Genomic DNA, 20,351 nt, shown 5'->3' with positions numbered 1-20,351 from the left:
TTTTTTCCAAATCTCTTGTATCAAGTGTAATCTTGTAAGTACCTACACTTTATTAAATTTCAATTAACGCAGAAGAAAGCCTTATAATTAATCCTGTTTATATTTGAAATGATTCAACATTTAGCGAAACGAGAAATTGGTTTATTGTTTGGATTATTAATTTAAATTCATTTGCTTTGTGTATCTATTTTCGTATTATGAAAATTCTCCTTTGAGAGACATAAAAGTACGCTTACATTTTTATCGATAAACAAATTAGTATGAATACATTAAAATATTTATTTACACAACACACATTAGTCTTAAGCAGCTGATAGTTTTCTGTACCTACAGAAATTCCAATAGAAAAATTACTATTATCACATAATAATTTTCTAGATGAAGAACCACACAATCTGGTGTCCAAAACCTCAGTGTTAATCTAGTCAAAGAATCGTAAATAGATCATGTACTATAAACTTGTATTCAATATTCATGGCTATGTGTTATAATCGTAAACTTTTATTTCCCAATAAATATTTCAGCTCGTTTTGGACCATAAAATTTGTGTAAATGAATTTTTAGCGCCAGACTTGAAATAATAAATTTTATTTATCGGTATAGCGATTTTCTAAAACCTTGTACTTAAATAACTTTAAACGAAAAAAATTATATTTTATTGCGTATTTATTAGCTACTTACGAGACGACATGAAAAAGTTATTTACGATGTTGAAATTGTTCATGTTTGTGGAAGTATTTTTGGGAAGGACACTAGAATTTACGTCACGTGCTAATGTGACGTGTTTAGTCAGATTAGCGTCTAGTACTCGACATTATTACGAATATATTTTAACAAAATTATAATTTTATTACAATTTTAATCAGGCAAGTTACTAAGGCTTCATATTTTCAATATTATAAAACGCTACGTGCACTAACTACATATATGTCTATATCCGCACGTACCGTAAAAAAACCATCGAGTCATTTCTGTCAGAAGACAGAATAATAAATAAAAGCTACAACAAAAGATAAAATAAGTACGAGAACATTGTTAGAAGGGACTTTTGTGGTCATCAGACAGAGATATTTCTTAGTTGTATTGATTTAGGTACGTCCTTATAGTTTTCTTTATTTTTTTACTTTCTCATCTTTATTCAATATTTAAATATAATGAATAAAGGCGTATTAAAATACCATAAATAATGATCTTTTAAATATATATTTTAACGATCTTGCTGTGGAAAATTTTCCTTTTCACGAAGAAAATCCTTTAATGGTAAAAGTGCAACACTCACGACTCATAAAAAATACGGAGGTAGTTATATGAAACAATTTGAACTACCGTCAAACAAAAAAGTATTCGAAACGTCGAGAACTACTACTCGACCAAGCCAACTAGACCCTTTTCAACTGTGACGTCACCCGCCCATGTCTCGGGTACAGATAGCAAAAAAAAAAATATTAATAATATCACTGTTCGCTCTCCGCTATGAATAGTCTTATTTTTCCCCATTTCGAGGGCTGTCTATGAATAACAACACAGTAAAAACTTAAACAAATAACAACGAAAAACTTAACAGTCAACAACAAGCTTTAACGATTAATAATAAAAAGTACAGAAATAACTAGCGATGCGAAACGTACGAATGCGTCGATGCTGCGAACCGTACTAAGGCGAACGCGGTACCTGAGGCGGTAAGCGGGCGGGGAGGCCGCATTCCACCCGAGCGTCTAGTTGGCTTGGTCGAGTAGTAGTTAGTAACGTCACGAAATCAGTGCTAGTGTTTATTTTATAATTTTTAAGTGCAATACACATACTTAAGTTCAAAAGTGAAAAACGTAAACACAAATTGAAGTGCTTTTAGAGAGACTATCCAAAAACGGTAACTATAACCCTCTTAATGTATCTCGTTCTGGCATTCGCCACTTAAATAGTTGAAAGGTCACTTGGTTAGGGAGCCAGGTGCAAATTTGGTTAATGATTTCCTCTCAAGAGATAATTCGTCAGACGCCTCAGAGTATAGTATTATAAAGCCTCGTGAACGTCAGCTGGCGCTCGGTTGGGGGGGTGAGCGGTTGTAGCCTCCCACGCACGTAGGAAAAAAAATACATTCATTCATTCATTTCCTCTCAGCTAAAAATTTGTCAAATTGTAGCTAACCCAATATCTCAACGAAAAAAAATAGTCAGCTGGTTACAACATGGTGTATTATACGTCAGCTGGTGTCTCGAACATGAAAGTTAAATTTAAAGAAAAATTTATTTTCCGTTATTTCCTCTCAAACAAAAATTTACCTGATGATAGCTTATATGTAACTGTGGATAAATATATATGTCAGCTGGCTGTATCTTGGTGGAAAAACCGTCAGCTGATACGGGAGGCTACAACCGCTCTTCCCCCCAACCGAGCTCCAGCTGACGTTCACGAGGCTTCATAATACTATACTTTGATGCATTTTACTAATTACCGCTTGAGAGGAACTTGGTCATAAAATCTGCTGCTGGCTCCCGGACCATTAAGATAAAGCACAAGCAAGTTTAAATTTACCCTCTAGAGTTTTCCTATACAACCCGGTAATGCGAATGCTTACATTTTTCATGAGATGGTACTATCTAACAATAAACTTCTTGGACGACTGCATAGTTTATAAAAATAGTAAGCCGCAGTGCATTGCTGTATAACAAGACCTTACAGTATCTTGTTCCCTTGAGGCAAACAAAAGCAATGCGTGTGTATCTCTAGGTTTAAGCTTATTTTAATTCTACTTGAAATCTATACTATAATATTATAAAGCTGAAGAGTTTGTTTGTTTGGACGCGCTCATCTCATGAACTACGCGTCCGATTTGAAAAATTATTTCGGTGTAAGATAGCCCATTTATCTACATTATATTATCATCACGCTAAGACCCACAAGAGCGAAGCACTGCGGGTAAAACCGCGGGGCACAGCTAGTTTCAAAATAATTATTCATACCTAATATTTTATTTTCACTGGTTATAAATGTGAACATTATAGTATAAATAATGCTCATTTAATGATAACAAGTTCGTAATTCACCAATTACCAATATTACCATCATCATTCATTAATAATATACAGACTATTTGTCAATTTGTCCGATAATTACGGATTGCATTCAAATATAAAATTTTAATAAGCGTCATAAAAAAAAAATTACAATTATGTTTATTAATATATTCTCTTATAAAATCAATTGTGGTAAAAACTGAGTCGTTTAAGCAAAGGTTCGATAATAATTACTGCGTTATTTAAAGTACCTACATAATATTTTTATCTGTACTCTGTTATAAAATTATTTTAAGTTGTTCTTATTGCATTTGGAAATATACATTTTTTTACTAACCTCATTTTAATAAAATAGTATCCAAATGAAAATCTTGTAAAACATTATTTAGTTTTCCAAGTGCTAAGTAAAAAAATTAAATTATTATTTATAACAAATATTAAAGTCTCATTCAATCTAATTTAGGCATTGTTTAAAAAGGAAAACCGCCTCAAGTCTTACTCTTTATTACGATTTAAATAGCGATTTAAAATAATATTAACCTTACAGAATGGACTGAATTTCAATTGTGTTGACCAACGTGTTTAAATAACGTCGGCCTGTTCCCGGAATAAAAATAAATAAACGAACGTAAATAAACATCGGATTATCTGCAGAGACTTATCCCTAAGGAACGATAACTGTATACATAATATACGCAGCATCCAGATTTTAAGAGGTTCCAAAAATATTTTCTGTATTAAACTCAAACTCAAACTCAAACTCAAACTCAAACTGTTAACTACTGTTGTTTACATAACATTAGGTTATGTAAACAACAGTAACTTAAAATATTGTAAGTATATTGTTGAAGTAGTTAATAAACGAAACAATGGCGTTTGATTCTGTGATATTTGGGATAGTTTGAATTTTTGTGCCGTCTATTTTTATTGTATTTATTTTACCCAGTATTTTAACATCTGTAAGTATAATATTTTATTTGATATTTTTAAATTTGTATTTTAATGAATCATAATGTAGTTAAATAATTTTAGTTTTAATTTATTATGTAGCAGTAGATTGTGTTTTTGTAAATAAATAAAAAAAAGGTAAATAATGTCTCTGGACAATATTCCAGAGGTGGCGCGAACACCATGTGATGGCGGGCGCCTTAGGAAAAAAAAATGTAAACAACAGACGTAATATTTATATGTTAACATTTCAGCAAGCAATGACGTCATAAAGTATTTAGTGGTGATAGTATTATAGTATCTGTGGTAGTACATATAAATAGCGAAGGTTCACGTGTAATTCCACTCGTTTTATCCCTTGGGACTCCCTATTTCGTCCTGACTAAACGATTGATAGATCAGCGTCTAGATGTGACCTTTGTAAGTGGCAGAAACTTTACTAGGACATCGATTTTTCGATCAAGTAAGTGCATAAATTAGTAAAATTCAGTTGTATCGTAAGTTAAAATACATTATACAAACCTGGATATAGAAAAATCTACTTAATAAAATACGGAACATTATGTTAGTAATGAGTCTGTTACCTTAAATACTATTTTACCACAATTTTTACTAAGTACCGTCGGTTATTTCTGCGTTATTATATTAAATTAATTAATATTAAACCTTCGCGTTACGTTGGTGGTAAATTATTAAGAGTTTGAATTACAGAGTAATTAAATTTATGATAATGTTTATTCGATTTTAAGATTGAATTTTCACAGTTCATTCCACCCAAGGATATTTACTGAGTAATATTTTTTCGTTACACTATAAAATCAACCGGTCTTCTCTTTTCAAAAAAAAAATAAATCAAATTCAAAAGACTTATAAAAATAATTTTCAAGTCCTATTTGTATATTATTATCATGAATTTTTTAACATAAATAATTTCATTTAGTTTTACACAAGTGAGTGTAATGAATAGGTATCTTAATTAAATTTACATATATGAGATTAATTACACTGATAATATAAAAACAGTTTTAAATGTTACAATAGAGGTCAGAAAGTAATTAATTTCAAATGTAAATAAGCCTTTATAATTCTTAGAATGTTTTATGGATATGTATAATCTTGGTATTAATGCTGAAAGAGGGTAGATATGACAAATACCTACAAAAAAAACCTTAAGGAAAATGCGAAGCAATTTACGTTGGGTATTCTGTACCTCATTGAGTTGTTTGAGTTAATAACATGTTGTTTATAATATCATGTTAATTCTGTGAAATAATAATTGTAATATGCAGTTTTTTATATAGGTAACTTCAATTTAAATTATAAAAGTTTTTTAGAAGCATTTGATTATTCATACAAAAATCCGCAATATTTAATGCACCAAACAAACATTTACCCTATTTTAATTTATTTACATAAGCTATATGGTACAAGTTTCACACAATAAAGAGGAAATATTAGTCCTCGAATCCTCTTCAAATTAATGGATAGTTTTATAGTAAGTGACCGTTAAATTAAACATGGGCGTAAACTAAAGGGTGCGACACGGTCATTTAACTTCGCATCCAAGAGTACCTACAACTATAAAATAGATTTGATATTTGATATTTCATAGAGGCGAGGTACATTTGTAAAGAATACCCAAGTGGCTTGATTTCGGAAAATTCATTGTGACTCAAGTTCACGATGTGAAAGTTTTTATTTCAATGTTTCTTTTTTGTTTGTAGTGGCTTGCTAATTATTGGTGTAAATGTACTTAATATTTTTTATTGCGGCTTGGTAATTAATTTTGGTATATTTTTTTTTTTCATGGTGCTATTTCTAATGTCATCATTTTTACAATGACTCAGGTTTTCACTTTATTACGTATAGTGTGAATATGATACCCCGTTGCTTTTAAATTCAATTTATTAGTAAGTACACCGTTCTTATTAAAACATATTATATATATAATGTTCGCCTTAAAATATGTATAATTATAGGTACTTGCAACATTTAATATCTAATATATCTAATCTAATATATATATTATAAAGGCGAAAGTTTGTATGGATGTATGGATGTATGGATGTATGGATGTTTGTTACTCTTTCACGTAAAAACTACTGAACCGATTACAATGAAATTTAGCACACATATAGAGGGTAACCTGGATTAACACATAGGATAGGTTTTATCCCGGAAATCCCACGGGAACGGGAACTATGCGGGTTTTTCTTTGAAAACGCGGGCGAAGCCGCGGTAGGAAATCTAGTCCATCTATAAACGTTGCTTAATCGGATTAAATTAATTTAAAATACATTTTAACTTAATTATATCTCCGAAGTCCGAGGTACTCATATTATTGAATTTACATAGCGATCGTCCATACTGCAATTAAAATCATTATCGTACACTTTGTAGTATAGAACAGCAACTAGGTATGTAAAATTATTGAAATGTTAAAGGGCAGATTTCATACGTGGTTATTTTAGAATCATTACGTGATTACTGTTTATCCTATATACTTGTGTATGTGAGTAGTGAAAGGGATAAATGTTTCCTTATCTTCTTGTTGACATACAAAGTATGAAAATCTTCAAGATGCTGGTTTGACATATCACCTAATCAATCGTTTGACAAGAGTTGATTGGAAGGCGAAGACACACTTTGTATGGTCTTGTATATTTATTTTATATTTGTGTTTTCCTTCAATAAAAATGTATTCAAATTCGAAGGCGTAATAACTTCCCTTTCAAATATGGATACAATTATAACAACAATCTAGACAGAGTTAAACTTAATGTATCTTTAATTGAATCTTAGTTTCGATTTAAGGACTCTGATTCAATCCAAGGATAAAAGAATTAGTTATCTATGTGTGCTATCAGTTAATAGCTATATTACTAAGTAGGATTCTCAATTAAATTAATCTACGGAAATAGTATAAGTATACTCAATTTTTAACGATGCATGCAATAAATACAAGCATTTTCTTCTAATATTTCTTACTAGCTTACCGCCCGCGGCTTCGCCCACGTTTTCAAAGAAAAACCCGTTCCCGTAGGATTTCCGGGATAAAACCTATCCTATGTCCTTTCTCGGGTATCAAAATATCTCTATACCAAATTTCATGCAAATTGGTTCAGTAGTTAAGGCGTGATTGAGTAACAGACAGACAGACAGAGTTACTTTCGCATTTATAATATTAGTATGGATTGATATCAAACAATGCAAAATTTTAACTACACTATCGATTACCTCATTTTTTCGAATTGAAATCACACAAATATCAACGCGAAAGATTTTGAGTATATCCAATCTTATGATTTATGTCACTGACGTCCAATCGACGTTGAAAGTAAGGAAAATGTTGACAGTCTCTTCCTGATTTATTTCGCCACTAAAATCAAAGTTTCTCTGAAATAAGTTACAAAATGGTGTGTATTAATGTATTTATCGCCCACAACTATCCTTTTCCTCTTATTTACAAGCCTGACCGTATAAATAGAATTAGCAAATGTTAAACAACCAACATCGTACTTAACATTTACATCTCTTCTAACTTTATTTAAACAATTTATTTCGTAAACATTGGTCGATTGAATGAACTCACGACCCACACTTTTAAATGGTATTAATTCATTTAAACATTTCCTATATAAGTATATTTAAGTTTTAAACATGTAATTTTGATTTATCAACGTAAATATGTTTCTCGTACAAATAAAAAAATCCATGTTTTTCTGATGGAAAACATTTGGAAGCTTTTACAAACAATTTAATGAAAATTTTAATCAGGATGCAAATACATAGCACCAACTGTTCATAAACCTTCTTCTTATCAATTTTTCATTACATTCTTATTTCTTAAGGTACATTGCAGTATCAGTATAGACATCAGCTAATAGAGTTGACCTTGTTATAATGACGGGTGTTTCTCTTTGTCAATACAACAAAGCGAAGTAATTGTATTACTGCGACGCTGATAACTCCATTGTTATACAAGTTAAGCTTGTTTATCAATGAATTTTGTTTAAAAATATAGAAATGGGTAACGTCCATTTGTTTTGCAAGTGAAATAAAATTAAAATCATTTAGCTGGAATTCATTTTGTCGGATAGGTCCATTAATGTTAATCCCGGCTTATTGTAAAAACTTGGTAAATTTTCAGTTGAACTAATTCAGTAGATTTTTTTGTTGGTTGATGTTTTTTTGCAGTCCAATGAGAGTGCACGAAATGTTCTAGCTAGAAAGGTGTATTTTTGACTTCAGTAAATTAATTGATCAGTTTAAAATGTTCTAAGAAATCATAAAGGGTAGAAGTCACCTTACTACAAGATTTTTTTCTCATAGGTATGTAAGCTTCTATTCTTCATTCTTTTTTATACATATTCCTATTGAATATTGATTTTTCCCGTGGTGTAAAATGCGTACATACTACTTTATTGTTGTTTGCTATAACAATGTATAAAAATACATAGAAATAGTACAAAATATGTAGGAGGCGTAAAGATCGTAAAAAGAAAATTGCTTGAATTTAAAAACTTCTTGCTAAGCTAATAAAAGTCGTACGTGTAACGCGACACAAAATCTGTTTTTTTTTCTGACGAATTCGTAGACATTTCATTCGAATTAATATTATCTAGTAGGTATATTATAGTAAGTAAGATTTTATAATAAAAATAGCTCTCAGATAGATGAAGGGTATTCTTTCGTATTATTTTCTACGAAATCCTAAGGCATCTTTCAAGGAATTTTATTCCTGTCTCATTTAGAATTTAGAGTTTCAAATCCCGAACATCGCACTCGATTCAACGAAACGCTCGTTATTAAAAGTTCGCGATAAAAGCTCGGAAGAGATGGCTTTTTTAAATATTTCCTAGAATAAAACGGAAAGATTTAAACAAGTCGGGGTTGTTTAAACATTTCTACGCTAATATTAGATATATTGTATATATATTTTATTTAATTTACAGCTTGAACAGCAAAATGGTGTAGAGTGTTCTAAAATATAAAATAATAAATAATTTATTATGCTTTTGGAAATTGAGTACTTAAGATAAAGATTATGTATTTATGATGTCAAAAAGATTGAGATAAAATTTAATCTTCTCGTAATTTAATCAAAGTATAATATAATTCTTTTTTGTGAAATATATGTACATATTATTTTCTAACATGCGTTATAGCGACAAGTTCAGGAGAAGAGTTAACACATTTTGGTCGAACGATTTGATTAACTTCAGGTATACCTACGTCCTACATAATATACTAGTAAACTAAAAAAAAAACAGTTGATTACAAACATTACTCTTAATATGGTATATAAATAAATAAATTCCACTTCTATTCAATTCAGTTTCTCTACAAAACACCGGATAACCTTCCGATTTATTTCAGTGAATATATTTTTGAACGTCGCCGACGAAAATACACCAGACGGAACATCTCAATAGATTGAACACAGAAAATTAGATTGTATAAAGAGCGTCTTATGTCGCTTATTCTATAAGGAAAAGGTTTGTCGATCGATTTTTACATATTGATACAAGCATTCGTGGAATTCCTTCACGCCTTACTTTGAAGTTTGATGCAATCTTGGAATTGTTTTTTCCTTATTTGCTAACGCATATGGGCTTGTCAAAGGCTATTTTGGGCACATTGCTGTAAATAAACAAAATTTTACCTGTATTAGCCTCAATGTTGGGTAGAGGTACCTGCTAGAGAATATCAAAACCAAAAGCTCTCAAATCGTGGCATATTTTTTGTAATTTTTAGAACTTTTTAAGAATTTCAAGTAGACGTTTTATTAGTTTTATACAGCTTAACTTTAAAATCATTATTAGAAAAAAAATTGTGAGATATTATTTCTTTACTTTATCTATGTCTATATTAACCTTAATCAAAAAGTTTCGAAACTTCTTATTACAGAAGCGAATTTATGGTATGATGATTATAAATCTATATTTAACTTTATCTTATATAATTAAATATTAGTCAAACGACCTTTAAAAATGGAGAAATATATTCTACTTTTCGAGTCCAAAATTCGACGTTATATTTCACGTATATACGAGCTTAGCAATCGTTACGCAAATCTTGAGTTGGTTACAGTTGGACAATTTGTAACAAGCTAAGGCTTAATGTTTGAGATAAAAACTTCTCTAACCGTTTAATAAAGAGTTTGTCGGTCTGTGGTACTTTTGAGGCGATTATTTTATAATATGCTGATAGCTCTAGATTAATTGTTGTTATATTAGCTTTGAATAATAAGCAACACAAATGAGCAATACAAACGATGATGATGAATAAGCCATATAAAAGCTATACATTGGAGGAAGGAAAATATTGTGAAGAAACCGACGTGACATCTGCCAACTCGCACTTTGCTAGGTGGATTGCTCAGGATATCATCCCCTGACCCAGTAGTGGTCAAACATAATGGGCTGATGATGATACTAATGACTACTAGCGTGTATTTGTCAAAAATAAAACGTAACATTTCGTTATAAAAATATAATGAAAGGATCGCATTTGAAACTGTTCTAAATGTGTTATAAGATTTCATTTCATCGTTTGTTTTAACTTTTAAATGAGAAGTGATTTTAAATTGATCTTTCGTGCGAAATAATAATATCATTTAACCTTTTAAATACAAAAGTGTTGATAGCATAATAATTATAACAGAAATACAATTATTTAGTAACTTAATTAATACACAAAACAATTTAATGTTGTTTTATATCCCTGATACACGATATTATAATTACATTAACATATAAATAACTATTTACGATGTGCCGTGGATTGAAATTACCAAATACTACGAAACTAGCAGCTGCGCTTTGCGGTTTTACTTGCGTGGCTCCGATCCTGTTGCTTATAGTGTGATTTTATAGTATAGCCTATTATAGCCTTCCTCGATAAATATTAAATATTTTGTCGTTTGTATTTAAATTGGTCTCAAATTAAATAAAACAACGCACGAATCGCGACGTTAATAAATTTCACAAACAATCTTGTATTAAAAGTTTTCATTTGTTCCATCACGAAACCTAGAAAATGATAGAGTCCTAAACAAAGCATTATTACCTCGTAGGTATTTACAAAGAAAAACCAACAACGTTACCTAGGTTTCAGGTCGTAATAATGTTATAAATATATTATAATTGTGTAACTGTAGCCGCGGGTGAAATTCAGCGAATGCTTTCATATTCAGCATTCCCATTTAGAAATGTTAATGATGTTAAAAACTCGAAACGGTAAAGTGAAAGAGATTTACCACGTATGCAAATTCACTGCTTTATTTATTCTGATTTAATTAAGCTATGAATTCTATTATGTGTAAAGTATGCGTTTGAAAAAAGCATGTAAGTGAATTCTCGTGAAAATTTTCATTTTGAGTTTATATGTGCGTTCTAATATGGGTAATAATGTATGAGCTTTAAGGGCCGATTTTTCAATGCTTGGATAAAACTTATTCGTCGAATAATGTATAAAGACGTTTATACATTATTCGACGACGACTACCATTTTAAAAACGTATTCTAAATTCTAATTGCCCGTATTTGACAGTTTACGTGACATTTTAATATTATCGTGTAATACTTTATTGGACGGATAAGTTTTATCCAAGCATTGAAAAATCGGCCCTTAAAACGTATTCTAATTGCCCGTATTTGACAGTTTACGTGAAATTTTAATATTATCGTGTTAAATCGTGTAATACTTTATTGGACGGATAAGTTTTATCCAAGCATTGAAAAATCGGCCCTAAGATTAATGAAGTATACATATGAAATAAAGACTCCTGTAAATATAATCTATGCCCAATTTGGGTACCCAAATATAATGCTTAACTAATTAAGAATGGTTTGATGAATCTCGATTTGATTGTTTATCTGGAATTTAATATTTTATCGAAATTGATATTAAGCATCTATGAAACACGCACCTAATTTCGTTTTAATTCAATACAAATCTTACAAACTTTCTTAATTAATTACATTATTTGAGGACAAAAAGTGAACGAATAGAGAACAAAACTCAAAAGTAACCCTTTATTATGAATCCCATGAAAGGAAATTACTTATAAGGTTTCCAGGAAAGTAATAAAGAAAGGTACGATTACAAATGGAATTCCCTAAATAGAAATTATAAGGATTCTGCGATTCAGTTAAATTAAAGCCCGACATGTATACACAATTTGTAAAGAATTTTGTTTATGCATTTATAAATATATAAAGGGTGGTACAGACTACAGTTACAAAGGTTGTGGAGTGTTATGCAATGATATCAATGATTACAATTGTTTATCAATATTCTGAAATATTTACATTTATTCTTTTATGGTATATTCAAAATACAAACGTGTGTGTGGAGAGCCCGGGCAAGGAATCGAGGGGTCTGGAAGAAAGTACTGGACCAGGCCAGGGCCCACTCGCGGCTGTAGAGCCTCAGATAGGATAGGATAGGGTAGTTGTTGTTTTAAGTGACGTCACTGTAATTGTATTCATCTTGTGAGTGTGAGTGAAACTATTTATTCCAAAAACATAACGGAAATAAAAAAAACCATTGAAACGACAATTGAACATATAACGAAAATATAACGAATATAACGAGTCAGCGAAATATTTACGTAGAATATTTAGATTATATAAATTACATAACGTATATATTAAGTTGATACGCAAATATTCTTTATTATCTTCCTAACATAGTTTATGTTACAAAAATAAACACCTTTGTTTGTTTAGTTATAATTAGCAAAGCATTAAAGCATTTCATGGCTGAGCAAATCCCAGGTACCTGTTTAAATTTAAACAATGCTGGTTTTGGCATTCCTATAATAGGTAATTTCTCTTACAGCTAAAGTAATCTGAGATCTAGCCAGAAGTTTTTGAAATGTAAAATTAACTAATAGGAATATAATTACAATATTATTTAAACATTCTCTACAAAGGAAAATAAATTTATGATACTCTAGATTTGTTGCAATAGATAACATTGCTAAAGCTCAACGCAACTTTAATTTGCTAATGAGCTAGTTTGCATTTGAGAGGTTTGCTAACATACCCCAATATAATTAAAGTAATTGGGTACTTACTGAAAGAGTTGGACCGATATTGCGTGGGCACAGGCGGGCACAGCACGTCACTGTTCAAACTCGAAACGCTGACGTCACGGAGTTCGCCGAGCGACGACGATCGCAGGGTAGGCAGGGAAAAGTTCACTTCTTTAGTCCTGTTGCATGACGGAAAGCATTGTAATTGATCCCGAAGGTATTCACGTTACATTAGCCGGAAAATGTGGGCTTGACGACGTCATAATAGCTCGGTTAAGCGCAATTACGCGAAAGTTTTAGTCAGCTCATGCCTACGGCTGTGGTGTTATAAAATAATGAAATTGGAATTATTTCACACGGGGTACACGAATATTAAGCTAAGCTTTTGCTGTGATAATAAAATTGTAATATGTTGTTTATACGATCAACAAAAATATTTTTTTATTATTTCTCACCTTTCAACACAGTTTTATAATTCTAAATTACAATATGTCATGCTATACGCAAATCCATACTAATATTATAAATGCGAAAGTAACTCTGTCTGTCTGTCTGTTACTCAATCACGCCTTAACTACTGAACCAATTTGCATGAAATTTGGTATAGAGATATTTTAATACCCGAGAAAGGACATAGGCCACACATTTTTTATTGCGAAATATGTACCATGGGCGAAGCCGGGGCGGACCGCTCGTTAGAAATAATCTTTTACCTTATTTTATTGTAATAATATAGTACAAACGGCACTATATTGTTATGATGAATCGGTCTTTTTCGTACTGAGACATTTTCAAAGAATAAGAAGTCCATATATTATAAAGTTAAATATTTTATACTTACAAATAGCACGGCGCAGTTATATCATGTGGAGGGTAGACAAGAATTGGCGGCGAGGGGACGGGGGAGGGGCTATTCTTGCGGCGCCGAGCGCAGAACACGCCCGCCATCACGAGGAGAAGGATGACCGCTGCGCTTGCACCACCCAAAGCGACTAGCACTGCTTCTGTGTGCAATATTTTGAGGTAAGTCAAATGTATAATATTAACTTCAAATACCTAAATAACTTATAGAAAATAGCACTGTAAAATTAATACTTTTAAAAATAGTACTGTATCATTTCCGATTAACAATATGTTATGTGTGCTAATAAATTTAGAAAGAGAATCTGAAAACATCGTTTAGCTATAGGCATTTATTGCTTGAAAAACATTTTAATTGTAGGTATTCGTAAATTATAATGGTATAAACTAGGGATGTAACGATACATGATTTTGCCGATACGATACCGATACCGATATTTGTAGTAATGTATCGGCGATACCGATACCGATACCGATATCGATGGCTTGGTAGAAAAATAAATAGTGAATTATGCATAAAAAGTTACCAACATTTAACAGAGACTCAACCGTTAATCGTATTCTTTTAAATAAAAATGCCAAATCAAAAAATAACAAAACCATTTATTTTAGTATTATTATTTTACAAAGTCAGTTAAACTTTAATTAATACACATACAATCATTACCTAATAAAAGTTTACTATTGGTAGTTTTTTTAGAAAACAAAGTGCGCACGCGCGGTCGGCCTCCCGCATCGTTCATTGGGCGCGGTTTTTTGAATTGTTTGATATCGGTATCGGTTGTTTTATTATCGGCGATACCGATATATCGGCTTGCCGATTATATCGGCCGATATATCGGTATCGGTATCGGTATCGTTACATCCCTAGTATAAACCATTTTTGTCAATTGCAACACGGATAATAATCAAACCATAAGTCGTAAACGGTATTCAAGCGTGTATATTTCGAATTTGCTGAGCTTTCCAATAAACAACCAATAACAGTTACATGTATATTTCAGTTCCCTTCAATTTGTTTTGAAATTGAATATTTCCAACACCGGCGGCTACGTAATTACTGTGTATGCGAGCAACACAATTTTCTAATATTCATTCTTATATGTATATTATATTCATAGAAGTCAAAGAGTATAGAAAATGAACTATTGTACTTGTACGCACTAGGTACTACTTCAATAAATAATTTTATAGGTTATAACGTATAAATGGAGATGAAATAACATTTCGTCCAAGAATTATACATATTATTATTTTAGAGTAAAATATACAATAACTTCCTCCTTCATTATAAAGACAAAAGATACTCTTAAGTAACAAAATGCAGAAAACCATTGTTCCACATCAAATGCAAATAAGATATTTGCTAAGAAATAAGGAGTTTTGCCTTATAAATTACGAAGAAGCAAAATAAAGCCGAGGATGATGTTAAGCAGAGATCCACAAGTTCCGCATTACTTTATAAAAGTTACCCAAGAAAACCTTTAGGATTTAGTATAAAGGTTAGTGATAAGAAGGTAGTAAATGATCGCTACGTGGGAGCACAATTTTGAATTTAAACACGAAGCCAAAGAGTTCATTTTTCATAAAAGCGTTTTCGTAGCAAAATATGTGCTTGAAAATGCATTATGCAACGTAGCGAAGCATTCAACACTTGCAGTAATTGAGATAAAGTGGTGTCACACGGATTTTTGGCAGTGACTATTCAGAAATAAACCGTATTCTATAATATAAAACATATCATTTAAGTGTTGATTTTAAGTATAGGTATTGAAGATTTATGTCAATCAAGCATTTTAATATTCCCGTTTAAATATAAGACGGCCGTAACTCACTTTTTCCAACGATTTTTAAAGACAATTTTGTACTCCAAATAACCAATCATTTTTCTTATAACGGAATGAAAATTTGTTTACATTGTATCCACGTCTTTAAATAAATTTAACGGAAATTATAAAACATTTCCAGTCTTTCCTAAAGTTATTAGCTGTCGTGAACAAGAAAGCTTTCTCATGTAGACTACAGACATGACCTTTAACTACTTTAATGTTTGTTTCTAGCAGTTTACACCTACTCCATGTGTGTTGGTCATGTAGAGTTTTTAAGGAGCCAATTTCCTTATTAAATTTAAAATTATTAATGATTAATAGAATTTTACAAAAAAATCGTACTAAAAGATATGGGGATAGATGACTTTATTTGCGTCGCTCAATAGTCAATGTGCCTCTAATAACAACCAAATATAGATGTTTAGAAATTTTATGTATGTTAACCTAATTGTAGGTAAATGAACCTTCCCTTACGATATGAACTTACGCTTTTGTAGGTGAATTATAACTTTGCATCCTTCACATAAAATGTAATGTGTTAGATATGATTCATATATCACTATACCTATACCTTATCAATAGTCTTTCCTATTATTAATCGGCATATTATGTTTCTATGAAACGGTTTTTATGTTTGTTATATCTATTCAATGCCAAAGTGAATAGGCTTTACCTTACTGATCAGGCATGCTAACCTGAAAGACCGCATCTTCGCTTACCATCAGGTGAGATGGCGGTCAAATGCCTGAGCAGCGTGTTTAAAAAAAAAAAAAAAAAATGATATAAAAACAATACCTAACAAATACGGTTGATTTAATAGAATATAATGGAATGTTTATTACATTATAATACGTTGCCCATTGGCTAGAAAACTAATTCCGACACAAAAGGTGTGAAAAACTTATCCTATCTTAATACGTTATGGCACCAAGAATATTATTACCGCGATAATATGAAGGCTATAATGTTCCAGAAAATATGACATCGTAATAAACACTTTTACAAGTTACACTACAGTTTGATGAACACATGTGTAATGGGACAATTTTGTTGAAACAGATTTACAATGTTGCTTGAATTGCCATGTTATTAACGTTTTATTATGATTACGGTTTAGCAAGAAATAATCGGCTTTATCAGTATATTCCCTGACGAATTTATAGTTATGTAAATGGTAATGGTAATAGGTAAAATGGTTGAGAAGTTACTCTATCTATAATGTGTCTGTCTGTACCTTTTTCGCGTATAAACAAGAAATACGGTACAAAAACAGCTTAAGACCTGAGAAAGCAAATAGCTCTTATCCCGTAAATCCTGCGGAAACGGGAACTATGCGGGTTTTCCGTTCACTACTCAGGCAAAGCCGCGGGTGAAAGATATTGTATAATAAAGTTAACGTGTGTATCTGACACATGTTAACCTAGAGGTTCTACTTTACGTAACCTTCCATTGCGTGGAAACTGACATGCAAACTGACGAATCAATCGAAGTGCGGTTTCCTTAATCGAAAGCCTGTCTGTTGGTTGAAATATTATCAGTCCTCTGGATAGAAATATATTATGTATCTACAACTATATATTTAATGATGCCATTGAATCTCAACCACTTTTAACTTTTTATTTTTATTTCGATTGAACATTACTAGTTAAACTTCGAAGCCTATAGAGCCTTTAGCTTTCCTCAATAAATGGGCTATATTCTAACATCGAAATAATTTTTCAAATCGGTCCAGTAGTTCCTGAGATTAGCGCATTCAAACAAACAAACTCTTCAGCATATAATATTATTAGGCTGATAACTTCGTATGTTCAAATGTATTATTATCAAGCAAATCTATTTTCCAATATCACCACTAAGGTAATATACTCCACAACATAATATATCACCGTCCAACATTTTATTTTCTGCCTACGATTTGTATTTTTTCGCCACATACCAAATGTAACTCGATTACGCATTGGTAAATATTGCCCCAGCCCTTACAAATGTTTGCGTCGATCCGAAATTGTACCCCTGAGATATTTAGTGCTTGTATTTATTGCAGACTTTGACGTAAATCATTACAAAATCGGGTTCAGAGAAATGTTTATTTCTTTGGAAACCATGTACCTACGTTAATTCCATAGGTCAAAATATCTCAAAGCATAGTCATTTTCCAAGAAAATTACACTTTTTGAATGAAATAAATAGTAAATCTAAACATATTACATAACTCAAACTTGCCTGACTGACACAATGATCTATCAATGCACAGCCCAAACGCAACGAAGTCGCGGGCACCAACTAGTTCATATAATATTAATTTCTTCATATTATACTTATCATAAACATTATAAAGTCTTGTCTAAAACTCTTCAAAAATTAAAAAGAAGAAAAATTGACTATGCTTTACAAATGTATCTTGTTCATTTTACAGAAAAGTAAATCAACCCATCACAGAAAAGCTATATCTAACGATGCGCTAATATCCCCTTACTAGCCTTCATTCAATCACACTGATTGCTGCTATACGCTCACGATAGCAGACGCAATACGTGCAAGAGATTACAGAAAATTGTGAAAAGAACTTTCATTACTGCGCAACGTTCGTACGTGCTACGTAGAAAATAATTACTACATATATACATATATGTTACAATAATTATAGATATGTAAGCCTTAATCTGGATATGAATGAGATAATGTAGGAAAAGGCAAGTTCTTCATATTTATTCGCGGTCCCAGCAAACGTAGAGATTGAAGTCGTATAAAACGAGATAACAGTTATAATGACAGTAAATACAGTTATATTATTATGCGATTATAATTATTTAGGCGTAGATGCTCAATGCGTGTGTAACCACAATCACACGCTCAAGTATGTTATAGTTGGTAATAAATTTCTGATACTGAAATGTGAATGAACGCTTTGCTATGCTAATACCCAAATGTGTACATGTCACAAAGCTTACAAAAATAGCTTCAAGTAACAATGGAAAACAAACAAGCATATTGGTTGATAGATGATAGATATAGTCTGGATTAGCACATCATATTATGCTGGTTTTTTACTCGAGAATTACATAAGTAAAGCTGGGGGCAGTAAAGATAATAAATGTAGTTAAAAAAGCTAAAAAAAAACGCGTTAAGACGCTCATGAAATAGAAAGAAAGAAGAAAGAATGTCGCGATTCGAGTAGGTTTTAAATATTTTGAGCCTAAACGGGTCGGTTTGAGTGGCAGATATAAGTGAAGCTAACAAAATCATGTTCAAAAAGAAATTATTCACTCATGTGTTTACTACTGTACTCCTCGTGAAATAATATTTATTTCAGTACTCACCTCTTATATTAACAGCATTCGTGAACGAAAACTCTGTGACAGGACTGGTGGGCGCTTGTTCGTATCTGGGGTTAGATGACGATGCCTCCAAGTGTCCTAAGGCCTCTACTTGCACGGAGGTCACTGGGTCCTCTTCTATATTACCATAGTATTCCTCGCCGGGATCACTATTGTAATCCGTGTCGTAACCTGTGAAGATAAATTGATTTAGTATAATTTTGTTACGTTTATTTCAATTAATGAAATTTAATTAACTAATTTTATTAGGTGTAGTTTGGCCAAGTGTATTCATATTTAATTTTAAAATGAAAGTCATTTAATTTTTCGAGACTTATGAAAATATTTTGGAACGTTTTATTGGATTTATTTTCTATTTGAGTATTCGTGTAGCATACTAATTGTTTTATGATATATACATTTTAAGCTGAACTTGAATTTTAACGTTTGATGAAAATATATCGTTAGTAATAATATAGTTTAGAAAAAGCCATTTAAATAAAAATAGTAATATTATAGATATTAAAATATAATTACGCAAACACGAATGCTCATGAATGTCAAGTACAGTGACATTAACAAGAAATTGTAGAGCATGATTATAGATTTTACACCATTCCATTGCATACGAATACACTTAAAAATTAATTACTTTGAACGGATTTTAACTCGATTTATACATATTATTATTATAAAAAAAAAGTCTTCCACCGCTTTGGCAAGTCCTAAGAGAATCCTGTCCGGTTTTTAGTATTTTTTTTTAATTATTAGATAGTGTGGTTTTCGAGGAAGGTTTTATTGCGTTAATTTTTCAACCACGCTGGCGATGCCTTGGGTGTAATGATAATTTTTTTATTTAACCCGACCCTTTAAGACATTAAATTTTTAATTTTAAAAAGTATGATAATGAAATATTACTTACCTAAATTGTACTGACCTTCTTCCTTCTCTATTCCGATAGGATCGATCGGCGGCGCATACCAAGGCCTCCTAGAGTATACCTTTTTGCTTGTTACAGGCCGGTCGCCATCATTAACGGTTCGATAGATTGACGGTGACAAATTTAACATCTCTAACCATTTGTTGATACCTGGAACAAATCAGAAATGTTGTTATTCAGATTTTCAAGACCGGTACCATAAGTATAAAGTAATATAAAGTAATAATAATAATAATAAGTAATAAGTAATAAGTATAAAGAGAACTTAATAGTATAAGCTGGTACGGAAGACTAGCTTTTAATTTAACTCAAACTCAAACATTTATTTATTCAATCGTCATTACATAACATTTACCACCGATTCGGAAAGCAGTATCTATGGAGAAGAACCGGCAAGAA

At 31.4% G+C, this 20,351-nt stretch overlaps 1 protein-coding gene across 2 annotated transcripts in view; it reads right to left on the bottom strand.

The window, feature by feature from the left end:
- The window catches only part of LOC149481125 (synaptotagmin-15-like), a 68,485-nt gene that overhangs the window by 25,182 nt on the left and 22,952 nt on the right, over positions 1 to 20,351 (bottom strand). The window contains exons 2-5 of one of the 2 annotated variants that reach the window (XM_089706138.1): positions 19,935 to 20,102; positions 19,016 to 19,204; positions 13,847 to 14,009; positions 13,048 to 13,184 (exon numbers count right to left, since the gene is read on the bottom strand). In XM_089706138.1, coding sequence (XP_089562264.1) covers positions 13,048 to 13,184; positions 13,847 to 14,009; positions 19,016 to 19,204; positions 19,935 to 20,082 — 637 coding nt within the window. In that variant the 5' untranslated portion in view covers positions 20,083 to 20,102. The remainder of the gene's footprint in view (positions 1 to 13,047; positions 13,185 to 13,846; positions 14,010 to 19,015; positions 19,205 to 19,934; positions 20,103 to 20,351) is intronic. The other variant, XM_089706139.1, reaches the window with a different exon arrangement.

Source organism: Colias philodice, chromosome 17 (genome assembly GCF_061535455.1).
Source record: "Colias philodice isolate Cphi_HAF_F1 chromosome 17, ilColPhil1 Martin Lab GWU primary, whole genome shotgun sequence".
NCBI lineage: Eukaryota > Metazoa > Arthropoda > Insecta > Lepidoptera > Pieridae > Colias > Colias philodice.
The sequence above is the reverse complement of the archived record's forward strand: the minus strand, read 5'-3'. Positions and strand labels throughout refer to the sequence as shown.